The following is a 25752-nucleotide window of genomic DNA, read 5'->3' on the forward strand; positions in this document are numbered from 1 at the left end:
CGGTAGAAGCAGCCAGGCAATTCTGGAACTTGGAAGGCACTGCGAGGTTTTGGATAGAGTCTGGCATCCCATGTTTAAGCATGGATTGGGCCCCAACTGAGTCCCCCGCCTTGTGACGCTGTGGGACCTCGCGAGGGAAGCCACCCAGGGACAGACACACAATACGACGTGTGATAAGTGCTTGGAGCCTGGAAACTTGCTCTCCCCCGCAGTGCGAGGGCAGATTCCTGCGGTTTCTGGGCCAAGGCGACCCTACAGGAAGCTGCAAATTTGCAATGTGCCCAGACGTTTCACGCTGACGGTCTTCTGGTCTCCTGCAGACCCAAGGTGGGCATTTTCTCCCTGTCCCTAACACTGGGGTGCTTGTGAGCATCTGTTGGTGCTTCACAATCCCATCATGCTTGCGAGTCCCAAGAATGAAGATGGAGAGCACTGGGTGGCGGTCCACGTGGTCTGTGGGTGCCTGGCCCCCTCTCCGCAGCTGCAGGGAGGGCTGGGGGGCTCAGAGGGAAGCGAGGAGCTGACTCTGCTGGCACCTGGAGGCTGTGGCTCCAACATGAAGTTATTATGAATGAACCTTGAGACTTGGCCTCATCGCTGGCACAGACTCAGCCTGTTTTGTGTCTGAGTCTCCTTAGGTGTGAAACTGGGGACATATGTGAGAACAAGCTGGCATCACAGGGCTCAGGGCAAAGCTAATGGCCAACATAGCCAGGGAGTGACAGAGACACACCTCCTGGGCTCTGGCCCTAGCTTCGCCTGCTGCATGACCTCCAGCTTTTATGTCTCTTTGTCTCCTCACCTGGAAACTGAGGACATAGCAGAATCTATCTACCTCACTAGCTTGTTGCAAAATGTGTGGGTCAGGGACCTGTGTGTGCTTCACACTCAACCCATGTGCACAAGCGCTCCTGTGACGTCTGCATCCAGAGAGAGTGCTCCGCCTGGACGGTCTCACTTCACCTTGCTCGCAGCCCTGTGGGGTGAGTTGCTTTGTTATCCTTGTTTTACAGATGGGGAGCCCGAGACTCAGAGAGGTTAACTAGCAGGCCAAGGCTCTCACAGCTAGTAAACAGCAGAGCTGTGATGTCCATCTGGTATGTCAAACTGTACCAGCATCTGCACCCCGGTCACCTACCCACAAATGACCAACCGTCATCACCTGCCTTCCTCCTGCTCTGCTCTGTTCTCACCTGTTCCCTGGCTCCACGATGTGTGCCTGGGGACCTTCCTGAGCCACTGGGTCATAGAAGGAAATAGAGACATCCAGTGAGCAGCTCTTCCCTCCACTCCTGGCCCCCTTTGTACACACACATAGGTACAAGCGTGAATACATGCATACATACGCATAGGGATGCACACACGTGTACACACTGACACATGCACACACATGAATGCAGGCATATGTGTACATACAGATGCATACATACACACATGCACACTCCAACACTTGCATACACATACTTTCACACATGTTGCACACACTCAGGGTACTCTCTAGATGACTAGCTTAGCCAAGAAAACCACTCCCTCTCCTCCTGTCAACCTCCGAGGCGCTTCTGCCCCTGACTGTGTGTGTGACTTCACTACCGTGGCCCGCTCACCTGGGAGTGCAGACAGGCAGTCGCAGAACCTCCTCGACCATTGGACAGGACCAGGAAGGATACCCACACAGTCACCTACCACGTGCCAGGCCCCTGTCTGTGGAGGGTCACGACCCCATTGCACAAGGCAGAAAACTGAAGCTTAGGGAGCTAAGGGGTTTGCCCAGGGCTCACACGGCTTGAGAGCGATGGGGCAGGATTGGGACCCAGGAGGGTGGGCTCCGGCAGTGAGCCAGGCTTTGGATCTACACAGTGAGCAACAAAGACGTGCTTCCCGCAGGAGGGAGCACCCGGGCTCCTGGGGGAATCAGTCAGAGAACAGTCAACAGAAAAATAAAACCGTTGGCAAATTCCGATGCCAGTGAGCTGAGACTGAGAATGACAGGGCAAGCTACTTCAGTTGGAGAAGGAGGAAGTCCTCTGGGGGAAGACCAAGACCATAAAGAGGAGAGCAGCTGGCTTCATAAAGAGAGCCTGGAGAAGTGTTTGAAACAAGGAACAGCATGAGCCAAGCCTTAGGGGACCCATATGTAACCCCCAGCGGACCTCTCTTTCCTGAGCCAGGGACTGTGTTACCAGCAAGCTCTTGGTCTATGTGGGGCTTGAGAGTTATGCTGGGACACAGTTATGCAGACCTCACCCTTTAACGTTCTCCTCATCAGGCTCCCTCCTCCCAGCAGGTATTAAAGATGCCAGAAGCAGGGAAGCCCCTTGGCCCTGCCCCCAGCACTCCCTCAGGACAGTCCTGCTGACAGGGCTTTTTCCTGGCCTGGGTGAGAGCCCCCAGTCCTGCACTTCTGGCCATGGTGATGGTGATGCGCTTCCTGTTGACCCCTGAACTGTGAGCCCTGGAATATCCACCAGGGATTCCAAAGAGGTGGCCCTTTCTCTTGTTCCCTTTATTTATAATGCGTGACCTTCCTCCATGCCAAGAGGAAGCCTCGTTTTATTTACATGTCAGTGTCCCAGAGGGCAGAGGGGCCAACCTGGCACCTTTGTCCCCAGGCTGACTCTGGGCTCCAGCTGGTGGGTTGGGACAGTTGTTAACTGCTCAGAAATCAGAGACTCAGATTTTTGAAGCTGGAAGGGATGGGCATTTTGCAGATGAAATGTGAATCCAGAGAGGCCTGGATTTGCCCAAGGCCTCCCAGCCAGTGCCAGAGCAGCAGGGAGGATGGAGCAGTCTTGGCTGTGTCCCCTGCTGTGGACAGTCTCCATCAGCAGCTGGATGACGGGGCCCAGATGTTTGCCTAGTGACTGTGCAGCCAGGGAGTTGAGAACAGGGGCCTGGAACTGACAGCCTGGGTCTGAATGCCAGCTCCGCCATTCACGAAGTGTACCTTAGAGCTCAGTGCCTCCTCTTTCTCATCTGTAAAGTGGGCTGATCATGGCACTTAATGCAGAATTATTGGGAGGAGCGACTGAGCGGATGTGTATAAAGTACTTACATTCTGCCCCTGGCAGGTACTAAGGTTTCTCTTTCTGTGTTTAATAAATACAATGGCAACCCACTCCAGTACTCTTGCCTGGAAAATCCCATGGATGGGGGAGCCTGGTAGGCTGCAGTCCATAGGGTCGCTAAGAGTCGGACACGACTGAGTGACTTCACTTTCACTTTTCACTTTCATGCATTGCAGGAGGAAATGGCAACCCAGTCCAGTGTTCTTGCCTGGAGAATCCCAGGGACGGGGGAGCCTGGTGGGCTGCCGTCTATGGGGTCGCACAGAGTCGGACACGACTGAAGCGACTTAGCAGCAGCAGCAGCAGCATACATAGGTACAGTAAATACATGGAAACAGTTAACCCCCTGCCAGAGCTTCTGCCTAACAAGAGGAAAAATGGGCCCAGAGTTGTTGAGTCATGTGTCCTGGAACACACAGCCCTTACACACAGGACCCTTTCTGCCCCTGCCCAGCGGTGGGCTGGGGTGTGGCAGGCTAAGGAGTCTGTCCCTAGGATGGTGCATTCTCTAATATGTCCCAGGAGACAGGGGACAGCTCTTACCTCTGTCACCAGAATTAGAACACTGGGCCCTGAAAGGTGTCCCCAACCCCGGGCTCCTCAAGGCTGTAAAGGGCCCGTTAGAATGGGGAGGGGGCAGGGGCCCCCCAGCTGACTCGGCAGCTTGCCTACTTCGGGGTTGAGGGAGCAGCCCTCCCTTGTCTCCTGGGACGCCGGTCGCGTCCTTACCTGGCTCCGGCTGCGTCCTGCTTGACCTTTACTTAAAGACCAGCTCTAGCGGCTGATGGGTTTCTGCGGGTCCCCGAGGAGACCCTTCAGACGGCTCGAGCCAGGCACGCTGGAGAGAGCCCCTAATTGGGGCAATGAATCATCGAGTGCGGCTCCCGGCTGGACACAAAATAGATAGAGGAGCCGGCGAGCTATTGTGCGCAGTTTGGGACGCGGGGGACGGGGGGGGGCGGTGGGGTGGGGGTGGAGTGGGGGGGTGGGGGGTGGGGGCGGGGGGGAGGGCGGAGGAGTAGGGGGAGGGGAGGAGTAGGGGGGAGGGGAGGAGGGCGGGCAGAGGGGAGGGAGCTCGAGGGAGGGATTCCCCCGCCCGCCGCGCTCCCGCCCTCCCGCTGTCCTCCTCCCCTCCTCCTCCCTGCGCACCGCCCGCCGCCCCGCCTCCCTCCTCCCCAATTAAATGACCCAACGCTTTGGCAGGCGCCGGAGCTCGCACATGCGGCTGCCGCTCCAGCCGCCCGGAGCCCGCCGCCGCCGCTGCTGCGTTCCGGGCGCGCTCGCCGCGGCGCCGCCGGGGGCTCGGCTGGCCGGGGGGGCGCCTCTGCGTGCGGCGAAGCGCCCGTGCCCGCCGCCAAACTTTGCGGCGCGCACACATGCTCCAAGTTGGGCGCGGCGGCGGGCGGTGAGGGCCGCCCCGGGCGCGCGGGGGCCGGGGCGGGCGGGCGGCGCGGCGCGGCCATGAGCGGGCGGCCGGCGCCGGTCTCCCGCAAGCAGCGGCTTATGGCAGCCGTGGGCGAGCGGACGGCGGGCGGCGGCGGCGCGCCGCTCTCCTGCTTTATCTGCGGCGGCGGCATCGGGCGCGGCAAGGAGCTGAAGCTGCAGGTGAAGCAGCCGGCGGCGGCGGCGGGCGCGGGGGCCCCGGCACAGCCCTTCTTCCCGTTCCTGCAGCAGCAGGAGCCCGCGCCCGGCGCGCGCGAGCTGTCCCCGGCCGACGGCTGCGTGCTGGTGTGCGCCGTTTGCCGCTGCTTCCTGGGCGAGCAGTGGGCCGCCTTCGAGCGCGCCCGCACGCCCGTGGACAAGCGCATGTACTGGCTCAAGCGTCCCCACCAGTGCGACGCGGGCGCGGGCGGGCGCCGCGGGGGCGCCGCGGCCCCTCGCGAGTGGAACGTCGCCTATGCGCTGGGCGGCGCGGACGACGAAGACGAAGGCGGCGGACCCGGGCCCCGCGCGGCTGCCGAGGAGCCTCGAGACTCGGAGCTGTCGGAGCTGTCTGACACCGACCCCCTCTCTGAGCCCGACCCTGCGGCGCGCGACGGCCCCAGTCCCCACCAGGATGGGGCGCCAGCTGCGCGCTCCGCCCCGGGGCCCGGGCCTCGCGGTGGCCGCTGCCTGGAGTGGAGGCCGGCGCTGGGACCCTCTCCAGGACAGGGTGCGGAGACTCCGGCGTCTGGGGATGTGGAAGAGGAGGGAGTCCCCTCGAAGCTCCGCCTGGATGGGGAGCCCAAGGCCGGCATCCGGCGCCGGCGGAAGGGCCCCGGGAGGCACTGGGTCCCAGAGGCCCGGGCCAGCGTCCTGAGAGGAGTTCAGGACCCTTGGCAAGGGCCTTCAGTCCAGGTGGCCCCTGCAGAGGGCACAAAAGGAGCTCCTTTGGGCAGGGTCGCCAAGACTCCCGAGAGCAGGCCACTGCGGGAGAGCCGTGGGGGCTACTGCATGTCTGAGGACAGTGACATCAACATCACCAGCGAGGAGGAGGACCGCAAGGAGCAACCTCTCCCAGGCCCCCGAGGCCCCAAAGACAAGGAAAATGGTAGTGGCCATGCACCCCGGGTTCCCCCGGAGAGCCGGGCAGCACCACCAGAGGGCCTTTGCTGCTACATCTGCGGGTCAGCGCTGTCCCCAGCCTCGCAGCACCAGATCCACGTGCAGAAGCAGGAGAAGCTGGCCCAGGCCCCCTTCTTCCCCTTCCTGTGGCTGCACAGCCCGCCCCCGGGGGCACAGCCCATCAGCGAGGGTGGTAGCACCCTGGTGTGCCCCTGCTGCTTCTCATCCCTCATGCAGCAATGGCAGAGCTTTGAACTGGCCAATGTGCCCGTCCTGCAGCGGCTCTACGTGGTGCCCCTGAACAGCCACGCCCCAGGCATGGCCTCCAAGGGCAGGCGGCTCCTGAGGGAAGAAGGCCCACCCAGTGGGTCCCTGCCGGAGGCCTGCTACCTCTGTGGGGAGGACTGCACCCAGGATGCCCGGGCCGTGGCCTCCAGGAGCCTCAACGGCAATGCCAGGGCCTCCATGCATTTCCCCTTCCTCAGCCTCCTGCCCTGCCCGCCCAACGCTCAGGGCCCCAACAAGCGCTGTGAAGTCCGCAGCTGCCCCAAGTGCTTCAGCGTCCTGGAGGACGTCTGGGCCCTGTACCGGGCCTGCCAGAATGAGGAGCTCATCACCTCAGTGCAGGGCTTCCTGGGCAGGTACCACCAGGCCTTCTCTGCCTCGGACCCTACTCTCTCCGAGCCGCCCTTGTCGGCCCAGGGCAGCCCAGCATCAATCTGTTACATCTGTGGGACTGAGCTGGGCCCCGGGAAGGAGTTCCAGCTCAACGTGAACCCGTCCAGCCGCTTGGGCGAGAAGGAGCCCTTCTTTCCCTTCCTCACTGTCTATCCGCCCGCCCCGCGCGCCAGGCCAGCCGACGCCACTGGCCTGGTGGCCACCTGTGTGCTCTGCTACCACGACCTGCTGGGCCAGTGGCTGCAGCACGAGGCGCGCGGTGCCCACCATGCTGTCAGCCCCTGGTCTCGGCAGTACCGCGTGGAGACATTTGTGTGCTTCTTCTGCCAGCAGGAGAAGAAGCGGTGTCTCGGGCTGAAGGCCGTGAGGGTGGCCCGGCTGCCCTTGTTTCTCTACACCCTGCGAGCGAGCCACAGCCTGCTAGTGGATGACGGGCGGCAGCTGGTCATCGGCGCCTGCATAGAGTGCGGGACCCTGGTGTGCGCTGGCCAGGGGCTCCCCCGCCAGGCACCCGTGGGCTGGAGCTCCCCAGTGGCAGCTGCGAGGAAGGTAAGCAGCCGTCCTTAGTCATCCTCTGAAACCCCAGCAGGGAAAGAAGAGATGTTGTTTTCTATTCTGCCGGGGAGCAGTTTGCACTGATTCTGTGTGCTGTGTTCCAGCAGGAGGGGCCCTCTTGGGTCACCCTGCTGTGCTAGCCGAGCCTGGAGGCCTGGGGCAGGCCAGAGGAGCTGGGGGGCCGAGTGGTCCTGTGGAAGAATAGGGCATTGCTGAAAGCAGCAGGCATGGGCCTGAACTTGAGTGTGTGTGCAGCGGAATCTATCAAACAGAGGAAGTTCGGGGCACGTCTGTCATCCGCCTGATAACATTGGTAATTAGTCCAGCCACGCGGGTCACTGAGAGGTCTCGTACTTACCCGGTTTGAAACACATCAGAAGTTCCTCTCTCTCTCGTTCCCACTAGGCTTAGTTTTTCCAGAATTTTCCACCCAAGTTCACACTTTTCCTTTGAGGCTCTCTGGTTGCTTAACAGCCGATGAAGAGAGATTTCCAGACATGGAGGTTTGGGGCCCGGGAGACAGTGGCCTAGACAGGCCTTTCTCCCGGTGGGAAGAGAGTCTTTCTTCTCTGCAAGTCAGCTGTGCCGGGGGAGGGTGGGAAGCCTGGCGTGCACCCTGTTTATAAGGCGCCTGCCTTCACGCTGCCTGCCCGGGAGGAGCCAGACGGGGTTCAGTTAATTTTGGATCCGGCTTTGCAGAGGCCAAAGCAGGAACTGCCCCCGGTGGGTCTGGGGAAGCAGACATCTGTGAGTTATGATCACCGTCATGGCTACCGGGGCCAGGAATCCTAGTTTCCACTGAAGCCAGTGGTGCTAGCTTGCCTAATCCCATGCCTGGAGTGGTGGCCATTGGCGAGGGACTGGCGGAGGACACGTGAACAGGGAAGGGTGCCTTCGCTTGTCCAGGGGTGGATGTCCATCTGCTTGAAAGCTTCCTGAGTCTGCCTGCCACACAGACAGACTGTGCGCACGTGTGTGGGCTCCTGGGTTGCATGTTCACACGTGGTGGCTGAGTCTATAAAGTAGGTGCCTGGCCCTGACACCTTTGTGCTCTGCCCAAGGTTCCTTCAGCGTCAGCATCCTCTTTGGGCTTAGTGCTTTCTTTGGGGGCTTTGGTCTGGTTTGGGAGCTTCTGTCTTTAGAACGTTTGGGGATGGCTTCTCACCCCCACTGTAGATGCTGAACTCTCCTGGTGGTGTGGGGCAGCCCTGCCCGGGGTCTGCTGCTGGGAATCTGACCTGCAGTTCCTGGAAGGGTTGGACCGAGAAGAGCCCAGCCTAGCTTTGGAGCAGGACAGGATTGGGTTCCAATCCTGCCCTTTCTCTTGTTAACTGAGTGCCAGAGAGGACACCTCTCGTCCTCCCTGAGTACATGTCTTTAAACTGAGGAGTGGAAATAAGCATTACCTGCCTCATGGGGCCATGCTGCTGCTGCTGCTAAGTTGCTTCAGTCGTGTCTGACTTTGTGTGACCCCATAGATGGCAGCCCATGAGTACTGAGAATTAAATAAATCGGGGCATTTGATTGCCTCTGCAAAATCAAGTGCTTGGCATACAGTGGGACCCTTTATGTTCTCCCAGTGTGTTGGGACAGATTCTTCCAGGATGCAGGTGGCTTCTGTAGGATGGGTACAGATTTTCATCTTGGCATTGGGGGGCATGGGGTCATCAGAGCTCTCCCCATGAGGCCTCTCAGACTGTTTGCTGCAGACCGTCTAACTGTGATGAGTTTTCCCATGTTGGTTTGCTCACCTGTTGGGAGTTACTGAAATGCTAGCTGGGGGCCTTAGCTGATAGAACTTAAGGAAGCAAAGAAGCTGCAGTTCCCAGTCCAGCTGGGACATGGGGCGTGGAGGGAGGCCAGGTATGGATGAAGACGCTAGCTGCAGTCTGCCCAGAAGGGGCCGGTGTGAATATGGGAAGGCTAAAACATCACACTAACTTCTGCACGATTCTAAAACAACTTATCTCATTTGCTTCTTGCCATGTCTGTATGAAACCTTATTATTCCCTTTTTAGAGATAAGTAAATGGAGACTCAGAGAAGTCAGATGGCCTTGTGACTATCACACAGCCGGTAGGTGGCCGAGGTGGGTCTTGAACCTAGGTCTTTCTACCCCAATGTCCTGCTCCATCCATCTGTCTGGTGGAAGAAGAGCCTTGGAAGATGGGTGGGATTTGTTGGTGGGGGAGGATTCAGGAGAAAGGGAAATGAGATTGGAATGAACTAGAAGCCTTGAAATCAGGAAAAGAAGAAAGGGTTTAGAGTTGAAGATGCAGAGGGGCAATCAAAAGTGAAAGCAGGTTCGGAATGGGCATGGGACAGCTCCACCTGGGGCTGGACCGTGGCAGCACCCCAGGTGGCAGGGGAGGCCACCGGGCCTGTGTGAGGTGGGGCAGCAGTATGGGGCTTAGGCTCTTCCAAACAGAGGGAAAGAGAAGCCACCACTCTGCCCCCAGGAGAGCCTGACTGACGGTCAGCAGACTTCAGGAAACACAGCCTCCCGTCCCCGCATTCACGCAGCAGATATTTACGGAGCGCCTCCTCTGAGCCAGCCGCTGTTCCAGGCCCTGGGCGCTGGTGGTGTCAGGGGAGGGGCACGAAGTGTCCACAGGGAGGACAGCTTCCTGCAGGGCTGCGAGCACAGCAGGACGAGGCTGCCGAGGGCCAGGGCGGGCACAGGATGAGCACTCAGGGTCCCGGGGGCTGCAGGCAAGCCCAGGGGAGGTGTGGAGGCCCCCACGCTCCTTTCCCGATTCCACTCTGGAGACTCTGGTGCTCGCGTCTGTATTCCATGTATCTCTTGGGGACAGTTTGAGAATCTGGGGTGGGGCAAGTGGCTGGGGCATTGGAAGGTGGCCGCAGGGAAGCTGCTTAGCTGGGACAGTGTGTTCCAGAACCTGGTCTATACCACCTGCTACGATGCCTCAGTTGTTTCCTATAAGTGTTTATCTATGACTAAATCAACTAGAAAGAAAACATGGAAGGAAGAAAGGAGGGGTGTCATTGGTACCCTCTGTTTAGATTGTGGCTTTTCTCACCAGCTGGCCCCCTCGCCCTGCAGAGCACCGTGCTCTGTAGCCACTGCCTCTGAGCTGGCTGCTTGGATAGGGCTGTGTTGGGGATGGGCTGGGGAGGCTGCAGCCCACCTTTTTGAGGGAGCTTGTCCTAGGAGGGGCCTCAGCACTGGGACCTTGGGAAGACCCTGGGTTGGCCTTAATATAGATCTGGCTTCAATCTTCATTCTGCTGGGAGCTGGCTGTGTGAACTAGGGTAAGACTCTTGCCCTCTCTGGGCCTTAGTTGCTGCCTCTGAGAAATGGAGATGCTCTTTCCTCTGAAAAGTTTGTGATGTGACAGCTGCTGGCGGGCAGCAGAAGTATGGGTCCCATTCATTCCCTTCTCGTCCCTGAGCTGCTCCTAGCTCAGGGTGGGTCTCTCACTGGCACCCACGGGCTCCAGTGTCACAGCCTCTGCCCCCACTTTTCTGCTGAGGCAGGGAATGATTGTCCCTCTTGAGAGCTAGGAGGCACGGCAGGCCAGGCTGCAGAGATGGTATCTGAGGATGTAATAACCACGAGGGTCTAGAACGCTTCCCGAGTTCCAGCCTGTGCCAGACTTTACTGTACTCACACTCACTGGGTCCTCACAGCAACCCCGTTTAGGGAGGTACTGCTATCCTCATGTCATAGAGGAAAAAGCCAGTCCATAGAGGTCAAGGAGTTTGCCCAGGGTCATTCAGCTAATGATGTTGAGGTCAGCACTGGACTAGGAGCCTGGCTTTGGAGCCTGTGCTCTTGACTTCTGTCCCCTCTGGGGCTCCAGCTGTAGGGGTGGCAGTGCCCTGGGTGGGCAGGTCGTAATAGTCCTTGTGCGTGCCCCTCCCCGCCCCCAACTTGAGCCAGCAGAGCAGCTGGGAGGCAGGAGCCAGCTTGCCTGGGCCAGAGGTCCTGAGAAGCCCCCACCAGCTGGCTCTGCTGCCAGCCCCCCTGACCCCGCACATTTTCCCACCCACTGAGAAGTGGTGCCCTTTCTCTTTGCTGCCCCCAGCATTGCCCAGGTGTTAAGATGTCAGCTGGGACCTCCTCCTGCTGCCAGGAGAAGCCTACTCCAGTCAAGGATGGGTTTGCCGCGTGATCGAGCACTTTCCTTGTGAGCCAGTTGGTGGCCAGGCCACCCTTGCCTCTTCCCTCTGTCTGGGGAGCGTTCTGGGCAATGGAGCGTGCAGCTGTTTACCTAACCACACCCCGGCCTTCTCCGAGGGGACGCCCGCCCAGCCCCCCGAGCCCGGCCTCCCAGCCTGGAACAGGTGTTGCCGCTGGGCCGCCTTTCTTTTCTCCGCGCTGACATCTGAGGCCTGCAGAGAGCGTCTGTCATCACTCGCCTGTCAGGACCGCGCGCACATCTGTTTCCCGTGTTCCCTGCTCTCTGCGCCCACTCGGCTCCTAGCTCTTCAGGGAGGGCCTGGCAGCCCCTCCTCCCAGGGCCAGGCTTGAGGGGCACCTGGACAAGGTGATTGGACAGAGGAGCCTTCCAGAAGGTGCCAGGAGAGGCTGCCAGCTGGGTTGACCCTGGCACCCTGTCCCTGGCAGCTGCTGCTAAGTGACTGGGCTTTGGGCCTTTCCCAAGCTCTGACCACCTCCTCCGAGGGGAGGTCTCTGCTTTTCTTGGCGAGTTAGGAGCCATCTGCTCAGTCGAGTAAACTTTCCAGATGCGCCTCGTCTTAACCCTGGAGGTGATTGGAGACAACTTGGATGGCCAAAGGTCTTCAAAACTCAGCCTCCCTGGAGACAGGGAAGGGGCCAGGGCAGGGCTGGAGGGATAGTTTGCCCAGAGCTTTTTGGCCCCTTCTCTGCCTAGATCTCTCTGGATCTGACCCCTGGGAGGTTAACTCTGCTGTGACTGTCTTCTGAGCAATTGAAGGTTCTGGCCTCATTGGCACATTTTCTTGGCTGAGGAAGAGCCCACATCTGGATTTCAGGTCCATCTTCTGTCCCAGGTCCGTGTTCCTGCAGGGACTGTGGAGAGGGATGGTACTTCTGCCCTCTGGGAAGAACGTTTAGGGCCTTGGCTTCCATTTGCCACTCGGCCCCAGAGGGAGCCCCGCCAGGGTGGTGGTGGAAGGAGCGTGTGCACACCGTGTGACCTGTGCTCGTTTCCCGGCTGGTCCTCAGGGGTCACAGGTAGTTTGCCAGCCACACGTGGAATCTGACCTGTGGTATTTATTAAGTTAATTTTTTTTTTTTTCCTCCAGCTTTATCAAGCTATAAGTGACTTACAGCATGATACAATTTTAAGGTATATGCAGAGTACTGATTAGATACGTGTATCTATTGCAAAATGACCTCCGTTCCACCCCATAGTTGCCATTTCTTTTTTGTGGTGAAACCATTTAAGATCTGTTCTCTAACAGCATTTGAGTATGTGATACAGCGTTGTAAGTGTAATCCTCAGTTAGATCCCCAGACTTGTTAACCTGTGGCTGGAAGTGCAGTGTTTCCCCGTTTCATGGGATCTAGGTTTTAAATTTGGTATGTCATTCTGTGGCCCCAAAACACCATGATGTTCTATGCTGGGGAGGATAACGTGTTAGGGTCAGAAAACCCTCATGGGTCATCAGTTTTCAGGCAGCATTATATCAGGAGGACCAACAAGCCCACAGCTTAAGGCCGCTTTAATGGGTTTATTTTTTCCAGTGAGGAAGCTGCAGTGCCTGAGGGCGAGGTGGGGTTCGTCTCAGGTCGGCAGGGGCCAGTCGGGTGGGCCTCGCTGGGAGTCCGGACTGTGGGCTGGCTCTTGTTTTTGTTTTGTTTTTACGTTGAGATCTAATTCACACACTAAAGACTCGCTCTTTTAAAGTATACAGTTCAGTGGTTTTTAGTGTTTTTACAGGGTTATGCAGCTGTCTCCACTGTCTAGAGCATTCCTGCCACCCCCCAAAAGAAACCCCTTCCTTATTAGTGGTCACCTCCCGCCCCCAGGCCCTGGCAGCCACAAACCTCCTGTCTGTGGATGGACATATTCTACATTTTGTGGAAATGGAGCCGCACGGTGTGTGGTCATTTGTGCTTGGCTTCTGTCATTTTGCATGTTTTCACGATTCACCCACACTGTAGCATGAATCAGTACTGCATCCCTTTTAATGGCTGAATAATATTCCACTATATGGATAAAGCACATTTTGTTTATCAGTGGATGAACATTTGGGCTGTTTCTGCTTTTGACTGTACACTGTGAACATTCGTGTACAGGTTTTTGTATGGATCTGTTTTCTCTTGGGCAGGTAACCCAGAGTGGAATTGCTGGGTCTCCTGGTAATTCCACATTGACTCTTTCAGTTCTCTCTTCCTTTAGGGGTTTTAGGCAGCCAAATTACATGATATGACTTAGGTTTGAGAAAGGCACATTTATGACTCCTTAAAGCTGTGTTCCGTCAACTCACTGACCACCGTCACACCTCCATAGGTGGTCTCCACCATGGGGTTTGTTTGGAGCTGGGAGTTGGTCTTCTCCCTGGAATAAGAGGAGTTTTCTTAAGAACATGTTGCACTTGCTCGTGGGGATTTTTTACTTGCTCCAGCTATACCCCTGGAAATTAGAAGCCCAGATTCTGGCCCCAGGACTCAGTGGCCTTCGCTCAGACCCTCCACCTGTCTGGGTCTCAGTTTTCCCCTCTGTGCAATGGGATCAGATGGTAAAGAGTAGAAGCTGAGCCCCTTGGCTCCTGTGCAGCTGTCAGGCTCTCATCTTTCTACACCTGTTTGCAGGAGTGGTGCTGGGCAGTGGGGAGAGAAGATCCTCGAGGTTGAGCTTTAGCTTGGCCTGTGAGTCCAGCGGCTCTGAAGGTCTCTGCCCCCTCACTGGCCGCCCCAGCCACTTGCTGCCCAACCTATTTGGTGTGGAACCCTGAGTGAAATTGATTGCTGGATTGGATTTCCTTCCAGAGGTGCCAGCAACCTTGAATGGATGACACAAAGGTCACAGTTGGTATTTGGCTCAGCTGAGCCAGGCAGGCATGCTGGGGCCCTGGGCAGGAGCAGCCACCTCTTGAAGCTGTTTCTACCTGCAGAGTGTGAGTGAAGTGGGGAGAGGAGGCAGTCCAGGGTCCAAGAAGGACCCCACAAAGGTCAGAGCCCACCAAGGTCACTTTGTCCTGCCCACCTATTAGTATCAATTGTTGGCAGAGCCAATGCCAAGGAAGATCATTGAGGGGGTTCTGTCCACCCCCGCTTCTGACACAGACATCGTGAGGTCTCAGGACATGGTGGTGGTGACGATGAAGCTGTAGCAGATGATGCTGATCTGATGGCGCCCACTCTGTGCCAGCCACTGCCCTCCTCCGCAGACTCCCTATTCCTCCTGTGACCACAGAGGGTGGCGTGCACTGGCCTCTGGAAAGGTGGCATGAGTCCCTTTTCTCAAAGGGGGAGACCAGGGCTCCTGATCCTGAGAGTTTTGGATTACATGGCAGAGCCAGGATGTGAGAGAATGGGTGGTCTAACAAATGGGCTCTCCCCATGCCCAGGCATGAGTAGCACTCATGGGAGAGAGTATGGGGTTGGAAGGAGCCCACCCTGATGGAGCCACAGGAGAGGCTGCCCTTGGACTCCTGCACCAGCTCCCTGAGGGGGACAGCGGGGGAGGGGTCGGAGCATTGGCACACTGCAGCCGTGTTTTATAAGCCTTCCCAGACCCATAAACCTCACCCGGCTTTCAGACGAGGGTTCACAGATGGGGATTAAGAGGTTTGTGTGGGTTCTGCCGCTGGGAGGGACGGAGACAGGTGGGAGGCAGGCATGGCTTTGCAGACTCCCAGACGCTGCAGCCCCTGGTCAGAAGGCTCAGGGGTCCTGTGTTCACAGCCATCGGTCCAAGACGCGGGAGACCTGGAGGAGCCTTTCAGGCCTGTGAGGCTTAGATGGCCTGAGAGGGTGGCCTTGCATGGGCGTAGGTGCCAGCTCTTTTAATCCTGAATCCTTTGACGGCAGGGTCTCTCCCCAGACCCTTTTTCTTCCGGAGTGTCTTGCTCCGATGTGTGCTGTTCTTTCTTTTGTGTGATTGTGCAATGCCCCAGGGCCATCAGATGAGGCGGCCTGAAATGTTTTGAGCAGTCTGCATCACCGGCCCTCCACACCCAGCACCTTGGATGCTGAGGGCCCCAGTGTGAGGAAAGAAAGACGGGGTTGGGCAGCCTCACTGTGCACTGCCCCCTGGGTCTTGGTGGGGAGGGGGCGATGGTGGGGCAGGGCCATACTGGAAACAAGGCTTCTGTCTTGTGCCAGAGCTGAGGCTCCTTGGGCACACACACACCCCGGTCCAGAGTAGGGCAGCCCTCCATCCTGGCCTGGGCACAGCCTGGTCTGACTGTAGTCACCCAGCCCCCCTCTTGCAAAGGGAAAGACTGCTTCTCTTGCTCCTCACCTTCTTCCTCTTGTGAAACTACACTTTCTTTGCTTTTCAAAACTGTGAGGAAAGTGGGCTCTGGCTCCAGTGACTCCTGCCATGGAGTGGCCGGAGTCCTTCCAGTTAGCAGGCAAAACCTGGACCTCACTTACCTGCCGCTCACGAGGTGATGGGGAAGCACCAGGCTTTCTCTGAGGTGAGACCTGGCTTCGGGGCAGGTCCTGAGGAGGGTGGGCACGGTAAGGAGCCTGGAGACCCTGAACTGGAGGATGGCCAGTTGTGGGGGCATGAGAGGATAGACCCTTTCCCCCCACAGCCCCTGGCCCACTGACTGGGCACACCCTGACACACTCATCTCTCACACTCACTCTTTTTGCACACATACATTCACACAAGTGCATGCTGTCTTGTATGAACAACACATACACACTCCCATATCACATTCTCTGAGAGGTCTTAATATCTGTCACAATTTTTAATGTCTTTTTTTCCCTTTAGTTTTGTCAAATTTTGCTTCATGTATTTTGAGGCTCCTGCACGTTTATGGTTTTTTTCGTCTTTCTGAAGAATTGGCCTTCTCATCACAGATACATATCTCTCTGTCTCTGGAAAGATCTGTGTCTTGAAGTCTGGAATCATCTCCATCTGAAAATCAAGGCCTGTGAAATCCAGAGAGGGAAAGGGACTTGCCCATGGCCACATCACTGTCGGTGTTGAGGGCAGGATTCACTTCTCTCTCTGCAGCTCCTAAGGTTTCTCCACCCCAATGGTGGCTTCGAGGCATTGGGTCTGAAAGGAGCCCCATTCTGATAACTTTCTGGGCGTCTGCATTTTGTTGTCATGATTGTCAGGTGGCCAGAACTGTGTCCCCGCCCGCCCTCAGTAGAGGACCCCCCAGGAGCCCCAGAGGTCGGCCTCCACTGGAGCCGAGCATCTGGCTTGCAGCCTGCGGAGCTCAGCTGAGCATGCTTGGAACACCCTCTGGAAATTTCTGGCCAAACTCTGCTCTGCAGCTCCTGACCCTCCCTACTCCGTTTGGTGAGATTGTTCCGAGCGTGTTGGGCGGGCCTTCCCAGGACTCACATGTAGAATTTTTCCAGGTGGCAGGAGAATGTCCCCCCTTGCTGGCTTCTCTGGTCTGTGTAGGCCTTTTGGAGCTTGTGCCAGATCCACTTCCTGGTGGCTTGACCCCAGCCAGGCCCACAGTCTGGAGCTCCTCGGGGGCTCTGTGTGCTCCATCTGAAACTCAGGCTGCCCGCCAGTGGGGCCGAGTCAGCCCAGCCAGGCCTGCTCCTGTGTCCTGGAGGAGAGCCGCCTCCACCTCCCTTGGGCATCCTAGGAAACCCTGGGACCTGCAGGGGGCTTGGGAGGGGTGTTGCTTAGGAGATTTTGTGGGGAGAATTGATGCAGTAAGGGGACATGTTTGCCTTAAAGCTGTAAATAAGGGAGCGTAAGTGAGGTGATGGGTTGGTTCCCTCAGCAGCATTTCACTGAGCCCCCACAAGGCCCTAGATGCTACACGCAGAGTTGAGGACCATAACTGTGCCAGGGGAGGCGGTGAACGCTGTCATTATCTAATGCTAGACGTGGTCTGTTCTTGTAAAACACATGCTTGTTTTACATACCACTGGGCAAGAAGAGTGCTGGTCACGAAACTGACACTCTATCCATGATAAGGTTCATCCTGATTTCAGAAGTTTAAAATGTAAAATAGTCTGGGTCCTCAAATCAGTGAGATGCAGTGAAGTGAATGAGGATGATGGTGATGAGGAAACAGCAGCGGCAGCTGCCACGTGTTAGATGCTCGTAAGACATTGTCTTACTGGCCCTAGTGACTAGGACTCTTGGGGGTGAATGAGGGAAGTTGGCACCTGTCTTTCTGGCTGGGCCCCTTGGGGTGACTTTGCAGAGACTGCTTAAGGTCCCACTGAGCCCGGATAGGGCCGTGGTTGGAGTTGCCACAGCGAAATGGCTACACTGGGCACCATGGAGGAGCAGTCAGCCTTGAAAGGCCCCTCGCCTCTGTCACCTCCAGGTCCAGGCCAGGCAACAGGGAGCGGCCCAGCTGGCAGGCTGGCCCTGCAGTGTCCTGGTGCCCGGGGCTCTGTGCCCCAGGGGGAATGACGGGATCCCTTGTGATTCTGGCTGCAGTGGCGCTGGGGCCTTAATTAGGTGGAACAGCCTCAGCAGAAACTGGCAGCTGCGTGCTCAGGGGCCCCGGCTGGTGGGAGCGGCAGGAACAGGGCTGCCACTGACCCCCCCACTCCCCCACCACCCTATTGGGAGCAGCTTCAGGCCAGACCAAGGTCCTAGGGAGGGTTCAGGGTTCCTGTCAGGACCCTGCAAGCATAGAAGCCTTTCTGCTTTGGGGAGAGATACAGGACACCAGGAACTTGGTTCCACACTTTTCCTGTTAGGATGCCCGCCTCTGCGCAGTGTCACTTAGCTCTCCCAGCTGTCCATAAAAGGGGGGATGGAATCGTGGCTCTAGGCAAGGCTGTGTTGGTTGCTCTCCAAGGGCAGATGGTGTGGTTTGGCCAAGGGTATTCTGAAGTCAGACCTCGCTACCCACCCCTGCCACCCATGTCGTCCTCAGCCTCACTTCAGAGCTCTGAGCCCCAGGCTTCTCATCCATACACAAGGACAATCTTATGTTCTCCCTTATGGGGGTATGAGGCAGTTGAAGCCCTTAGTGACAGCCTGGCAAGCCATCAAGACCCCAGAAATGTTTGCTGTGGTTACTGGGGGCAGAGGAAGGAAGGGGGTTTGAAGAATCTGAAACTCCACTTGGAGGGGGTTAGAAAGCTTGGAAGTAGCCCAAGGCACCTGGGGTCTGAGGTCCCATCATCCCCTCCCTGGGCTCCCAGCACTCATCTGAGAAGTGAAGGGAGCATTTAGGTGATTATCCCTCACGTGGCCTCTGTCCCTGAGAAGAGCCATGCTGATACGTGGTGGCAGTCAGCAGGTGTGTGTCAGCTGACTGCTTGTCTGTGGGCCTGTTTCCTCATCTGTATATGGGAATTATTGTAGTGTGTGTGTGTCATAGAGCTTGGTACACAGTACATGTTCAATAATATTGGCCCTTATTGTTTTTAAAAAATGCTATTGAAGTATAGTTGATTTACAATGTTATATTCGTTCCTGCTATACAGCAAAGTGATTTGGTTATACATACTTTCTTTTTTCATATTCTTTTCCTTATGATTTATCACAGGGTATGTTTTTTAAGATGTGTGTGTGTACCATTTTTAAAGTCTTTATTGAGTTTGGTACAACACTGCTTCTGTTGTTTGTATTCTGCTTTTTTTTTGGCCATAAGGCTTGTGGGATTTTAGCTCCCCGAGAACCAGTCGAAACCCCACCTGCCCCAGCCCCACGCTGGAGGCAGAATCTTACCTGCTGCGCTGCCGGGGAAGCCCCGTCACAGGATGCTGAACATCGCTCCCCGTGCTGCACGGTGGACCCTTGTCCGTCCATCCATCCTGCATGTAATGGTTTGCATCCGCTCACCCACACTCCACCGCGCCCCCACCCCTCTCCCCTTGGCACCCACAAGCCTTTTCTCTGTGGGTCTGTTTCTGTTTCACAGATAAGTTCATTTGTGCTGCATTTTAGATTCCACGTGTAAGTGATATTATGTGGTGTTTGTCTTTCTCTTTCTGACTTGCTTAGTAATGATAGTCTCTGGTTGTATCTGTGTTGCTGCAAATGTATTTTAGCTCCTTTTCTGACTGAGAAGCATTCCACTGTGTGTATGGACCACATCTTCTTACCCCATTCCTCTCTCGGTGGACGTTGAGGTTGTTTCCGTGTCTTGTCTGTTGTGAATCATGCTGCTATGAACATTGGGGCACATGTATCTTTTCAAATAATAGTTTTATCTGGATATTTGCCTAGGCTCTTAATATTTTTGCTGTTTGTCATTTAGTTTCCTCTCTAGTTCTCATCATTCTGGAGAGCTGACCCATAGATCTCAAAAACACAGAGATCTGAAGCCCATTAGTGAGATGAAATGAACCAGGAGCGGCACCTTTTGGATCAGGCCATGAGGAAGAGGGACGCTTTAGAGGCAGGAGTTTGGGGAGCTCACAGAGACCCCTCGTTCTCAACGCTGCATCCCCACTCCTACAGACAGACTTCTTAACCTCAAAAGCAGAATCTGGGGCACACATGCATTTTTCTGGGGAGAGGACATCAGTGGCTTTTATTAGACTCTCAAAAGGGCGCGTGACCCCCCAAAGGTAAAGAGCCACTGTCGGCATCTGCACACACCCATAGTGTGATGCGTGCGGGCTGACTCCTCTGTTCCTTGAAACCATCTGACTTGTTCCCACTATCGTATCTTAATATATGCTCTTTCTTTCACTTTTTTGCGTATTTTCCCACTCCCGGAAGCCTTCCTTGCTAACTTCTACCAGCTGAAGTCTTTCTGTGCTCCCCTAAGGGCCTAGGCCCTTGTCTGTATGCAATTTTCCCCTACTTGGTAATAATTAATCACTTCATTATGTGCGCTTCATGTTGTCTTCTGGTTGCTTCACATCTGTAAGCCCTGTCTCTCCAACTAGATGGAATAGCTAAAATTGGAATTTTTATCCTTGAACTCTCCATTGGTTTTTCTATTGTGCATTGTACACGGCAGATCCTTGCCAGCTGGGAGAATGGCATTCCTAAAGAGCTCCATAATTGGCAAAACCACAGTTGGCAAAACAAAGTCTCAGAGAAAATAGGTTAGGGAGGAAACAGTAAAGATAACATTAAGTATCTGTTTTTAAAAATCATAGTAAATTTCTAGGAGACAGCAAGTTAAAACACACCAACTTCGTCCACTTTTAAAGCCCTATTCCACGAGGTAGGCTTTTCCTGAGTTTCTTTCTTCAGTAGATGGTTTCTTTCTTCACTTACCTGTCATCTTGATGTGCTGAGGGAGAATTCTCCTGTAAGGTTTATTTCTTCTTGAGTCAGTTTTGGTAATTTATGGTTTTTCAGGAAACATCCATTTCATCTAGGTAGTCAGAATTAATTGGCATAACTCCTTCATCAGTTCAGTTCAGTCTCTCAGTCGTGTCTGACGCTTCACGACGCCATGAATCACAGCACACCAGGCCTCCCTGTCCATCACCAACTCCCGGAGTTCACTCAGACTCACGTCCATCGAGTCAGTGATGCCATCCAGCCATCTCATCCTCTATCATCCCCTTCTCCTCCTGCCCCCAATCCCTCCCAGCATCAGAGTCTTTTCCAGTGAGTCAACTCTTCGCATGAGGTGGCCAAAGTACTGGAGTTTCAGCTTCAGCATCATTCCCTCCAAAGAAATCCCAGGGCTGATCTTCAGAATGGACTGGTTGGATCTCCTTGCAGTCCAAGGGATTCTCAAGAGTCTTCTCCAACACCACAGTTCAAAAGCATCAATTCTTCAGCGCTCAGCCTTCTTCACAGTCCAACTCTCACATCCATACATGACCACTGGAAAAACCATAGCCTTGACTAGACAGACCTTTGTTGGCAAAGTAATGTCTCTGCTTTTGAATATGCTATCTAGGTTGGTCATAACTTTCCTTCCAAGGAGTAAGCGTCTTTTAATTTAATGGCTACAGTCACCATCTGCAGTGATTTTGGAGCCCAAAAAAATAAAGTCTGACACTGTTTCCACTGTTTCCCCATCTATTACCCATGAAGTGATGGGACCAGATGCCATGATCTTCGTTTTCTGAATGTTGAGCTTTAAGCCAACTTTTTCACTCTCCACTTTCACTTTCATCAAGAGGTTTTTTAGTTCCTCTTCACTTTCTGCCATAAGGGTGGTGTCATCTGCATATCTGAGGTTATTGAGATTTCTCCCGGCAATCTCCTTTTAATGTCTATAGGTTCTGTAATGATGTACCCTCCTGCATTCCTGATATAGATTGTTGGTATCTTCTCTCTCCTTTTTTTTCCCCCTGTTGATCAAGCTGGCTAGAGGTTTTTATCAATTTTATTAATCTTTCAAAAAGTTTTTATTTAGAGATGGTACCTCTCTAATGTTTTGAACCAGTCCTTTTGGGCTTGAAATGTAACATCTTTTGCACTTATATCCTCTCTTGCTCTATTTTTGCAAGTGTGGACAAAATGTTTTGAAACCACCAAGCCTTTTCCAAGTTTTTTATGCTTAAGAGCACGTTTTCCAAGCCTGATCTCTGTCTGTGTTGAGTCAGTGGATGTTAAAATGATTTCTGTCAACCTGCCCTTGTGACCTCCACAAGTGACGTCAAAAGGGGACGTTCTTTTGCTTTAGGGGATTTTATCAAACCTCAGATAGGTAAGAAAGAATTATAAATTTTTTAATCTAGATGAGAAAAAAAGACTATCTCAGAGCCACAGATTGTGAAGGATTGATGTCCTTTTGTACATTGGCGGCTCTGTTATTTAGAATATACTGTTCAATAGTGCATTGTTTCACTTTTTTTTATAGAGTATCCACTCTTTAAAATGTTACATGTTCATTGATGCTTTTGCTACAAAGTATATTTTATCTATAGCCTGATTGAAACTTTTGTTTCTCTTGTCTTTGCATTTATGACAAATCTCAGAATGTCTCTTTATTCACTTCATCAAAGAGGCGTGGAGAGGGGAAGGGACTTGCCCATGAACACAGAGCATGTGAGAGGCTGAGGCAGAGTGCCAGTGCCCTGGGATATTTCCAATTCATCAGTCAGGGCTCTCCCTCCCATCACAGATGTCTTGATATTTTTGCATTAGCAGTTTGAGGGGCTGTGGGAGGCCAGTGCCAGCTGCTGAGCCCATGTGGAATCCCCACCCAAGGCACACGTAGGGGGCTCACGAGGGTGCAGCTGGATGGTGCAAAGCGTCCTTCTGTGAACCCACTGCTCCTCCATCACCACAGCCACCTGGTGTCCTCTCAGAACCATGGCAGTTATTTCTGGGTGAGTTGCATTCTTTAAAAAATCTTTTTCTTCAGAGAAGGAAATGGCAATCCACTCCACTGTTCTTGCCTGGGAAATGCCATGGACGGAGGACCCCGGCAGGCTGTAGACCATGGGGTCACAAAGAGTCAGACGCTACAGAGTGACTAAACAGCAGCCATGTGGGAGGGAGGCCTGCTGGAGCCCGGAGTACTGCTGAGAAGGGGACTCATGGCTTTGAGGCCTCTGTATCACTGAAGTACCGACGTAAACCACCAAGTGATCTTTACTTGTCAGATCGGGAAACTTCAGAAAGATTGATTCCAGACTTGGCGAAGGCTTGACCCTCTCATTTGTTGCTGGCAGGTGTGCCTTGCTACCATCTTTGTGAAAAGTAGACTATTGTATCACTTAGAATATGTGTGCTGTGTATTAATATGTATGTAAGTGCAAAAAACAGAGTCTAGAAGGATATATTCCAAACTGCTGAGAGCGACTGCCTTTGGGGAGAGGCTGGAACTAGGAGGGTTTATGTGAAGCACTGCTGAGTTTTAAAATATGAGTCTGTTCATGTGCTGTGTAATTTAAAAATAACTGGAAAAAATTTTTCAGTAGGATTATGAGATAATTTACCCTTTTAAAGTATAGAATTCAGTTTTTTTTTATTATATTCACAAAATTGTGTGACCATCCTTACTGTCTAAATTTAGAACATTTTCATCACCCCTAAAAGAACCCCTATTCTCCCTTCCCGCTAGCCCCTGGCAACCGCTAATCTCCTTTCAGTCTCTATGGATTTACCTCTCCTAGACATATTATGTAAATGGAATCATGCAATATGTAGTCTTTTGTGTCTGCCTTCTTTCAGTCAGCATAGTGTTGTCAGGGCTCATCCACGCTGTAGCATGTGTCAGCACTTTGCTCCTTTTCATGACTGAATAATAGTCCTCTTTGAATGTATAGGCTACATTTGTTTATCCACTCACTTACTGATGGATATTTGAGTTGTTTTCACCTCTCAGCTGTTATGAATAGTGCTGCTTTGAACATTAGTGTACAGGTTTTTGTGTGGATGTTTTTTTTTCTCTCTCTGTGGTACGCATAGAGTGGAATTGCTGGTTGTAGCATAACTCTAGGTTTAACTATTTGAGAAAGTTGTCAGATTGTTTTCAGAGCTAATACTGGTTTATATGCCCACCAGCAATGAATGAGGATTCTCATTTTCAATTTGCTTTTTAAAAGAGGAACAAAGCAGGTGGGCATGTTATGTTTATTTATGTATCAGTAACAGTATGCACGGGAGAAGGCAGTGGCACCCCACTCCAGTACTGTTGCCTGGAAAATCCCATGGACGGAGGAGCCTGGTGGGCTGCAGTCCATGGGGTCGCTAAGAGTCAGACACGACTGAGTGATTTCACTTTCACTTTCCACTTTCATGCACTGGAGAAGGAAATGGCAACCCACTCCAGTGTTCTTGCCTGGAGAATCCCATGGACAGAGAAGCCTGGTAGGCTGCAGTCCATGGGGTCACACAGAGTCAGACACGACTGAAGCGACTTGGCAACAGTATGCACGGAGAAGGCAATGGCACCCCACTCCAGTCCTCTTGCCTGGAAAATCCCATGGACGGAGGAGCCTGGTAGGCTGCAGTCCATGGGGTCGCGAAGAGTAGGACATGACTGAGCGACTTCACTTTCACTTTTCACTTTCATGCATTGGAGAAGGAAATGGCAACCCACTCCAGTGTTCTTGCCTGGAGAATCCCAGGGACGGGGGAGCCTGGTGGGCTGCCGTCTATGGGGTCACACAGAGTCGGACACGACTGAAGCAACTTAGCAGCAGCAGCAGCAACAGTATGCATTCAAAAAATATTAAACCTCTTTTCTGTCCTTGAGCCATCATAACGAAAGAAGGTTTTAATATTTAATTTTTTAAAAAGGTGACAAATGTCAGCTGTGTGGTCTTGGGCGAGTAAATTCACCTCTCTCTGCCTTGGTTTCTTCTTCTGTGAAACATTTGTGATTGTACCTGCTTCAAAGAAGGGATTAAAAGAGTTAATGCATATGAAGTGCTTGGTATCTGGCAGTTAGAAAGCCCCAAAGAAGTGCCAGCTATTGTTTTTATTATGATTCCATTATTATTGTAGGGATTTGGGAAAGTACATGAGGAATAACCCAGCCCAGCCTCAGTACTTGCTCCCCACTTTGCTCAGAGGCAGCTACTGTTAACATCATTACGTGTTTCCTCCTGGGCATTTTCAGTGTGTTTTTTTTTCGAAGTTAAAATGAAACTCTCTTGTGCAGTTGCGGATCTTGCTCTTGGCGTCCCAGCATAAGCAGGTCCCAGTGTTGTGGTAAACACAGTTTTCATGTCAGTGCGGTAGGCTCCCAAATAAAAAGGCCATCACCCACCTCTACTGCCCCGTCCCAAAATGAGCATTTAGGGAGCTCAAAACCGTTTATGCCACTGTGAAATGTATTTCAGGCAAAGCTGTGTAAGCTTTTTGGCTTGAGAAGATTTCCCTGACCTCATGACAGGCCTCAGGGCGGGTATGGTGTGGTGCCAAAAAGGACTCAGGCTGTGAGCACAGTTTCCAGAGCTCCTGGGCCTGGGTGGGGACATGCAGAGGGAGGGCACTGGGAAAGAGAAAGGAGGGACTAAGGGCAGCTGACTTGACATTTTTGGATCTTTTCCTGGAGTCTGATATGTTCTGTGTTGACAATGCAGACGGTAGAGATACAAGGGAAGTCATAAAAATGACCCATATTCCCATGACCCAGAGCTTCCAGCCGTTTGCCCTACACACGTGTGTACACACACTGCTCTGGGTGGAGTCACACCCTATGCTGTGTTCTCCAGTCTCTTCTACCTTGGACATCACAGGTGTTTCCAGAGCGGCTCAAACTGTAGACTGTGGACCAAGATGCCTGGTTCTCCTCAGGGCTGCCTCCCTTACTAGCTGTGTGTCCTTGGACCAGTTCCTTAACTGCTGTGTGCTGTGGTTGCCCCAGCTGTAAAGCAGGGTGACAGCCGTCTTTATGCGAAGCTGTTCTGCAGCTTGGACGAGCTAGAATGGGTGAGAGCGGAGGGCCGGCTGTTATCCTCGGTTCCCACATCACTTAGCATCCTGTGAGAATAGGGATTGTATGGGCTCTGTAGTGACCCCGGGTCACCTGTTGCTGGACACCCAGCTTGTTTCTGGGTTTGTGCAGATGTGGCGGCTCTGCAGTAAGCCTTCTTGAACCTCAGCTGCCCCCACTCTGGGCCTGCCCCTCACTCCCTCCCCTTGGCTCTAACTGGATGACCTCAGGAGCTGCCTGGCCTGGCCTGTCAGGTGGTGGGGAGCCTGGGGGCCTCCCGGCCGCATTGCTAGCCATGCAACAAGTGGCCAGAGGGCTGGGAGACCAGGAGGGGGAAGTTTTCTTTGGCAGCCTCTGAGTGGCTTCCTTGGATGTACTGAGGCCAGGGGGTGGGGCAGCCCGTCTCAGGCCTGGGCCTCTGTTGGAAACCACCTCGGCCCTTATGGGAGAGAGGTAGGATTCGAACGCGCACCTTCCCAAACAAGCATGAACCCTGTTCTTGGCTCTGCCGGCAGTGCCTGCTCTCCCCC

General features: G+C 54.1%; 1 protein-coding gene across 6 annotated transcripts in view; it reads left to right on the plus strand.

Moving 5' to 3' along the window:
• The first annotated feature begins 4538 nt into the window (after positions 1 to 4538).
• The window catches only part of GSE1 (Gse1 coiled-coil protein), a 394967-nt gene continuing 373753 nt past the window's right edge, over positions 4539 to 25752 (plus strand). For 4 of the 6 annotated variants that reach the window (XR_009491187.1, XM_059877054.1, XM_024978901.1 and 1 more), the window contains exon 1: positions 4540 to 6836. Coding sequence is in view for 5 of the 6 variants with exons in the window: in XM_059877054.1 (XP_059733037.1) it covers positions 4569 to 6836 (2268 nt within the window). In the remaining variant the exon portion in view is untranslated. Of the gene's footprint in view, positions 6837 to 25752 lie in introns of all 6 variants that reach the window. The other 2 variants (XM_059877056.1, XM_059877055.1) reach the window with 1 other exon arrangement.

Source organism: Bos taurus, chromosome 18 (genome assembly GCF_002263795.3).
Source record: "Bos taurus isolate L1 Dominette 01449 registration number 42190680 breed Hereford chromosome 18, ARS-UCD2.0, whole genome shotgun sequence".
In the NCBI taxonomy this organism is placed as follows: Eukaryota; Metazoa; Chordata; class Mammalia; order Artiodactyla; family Bovidae; genus Bos; species Bos taurus.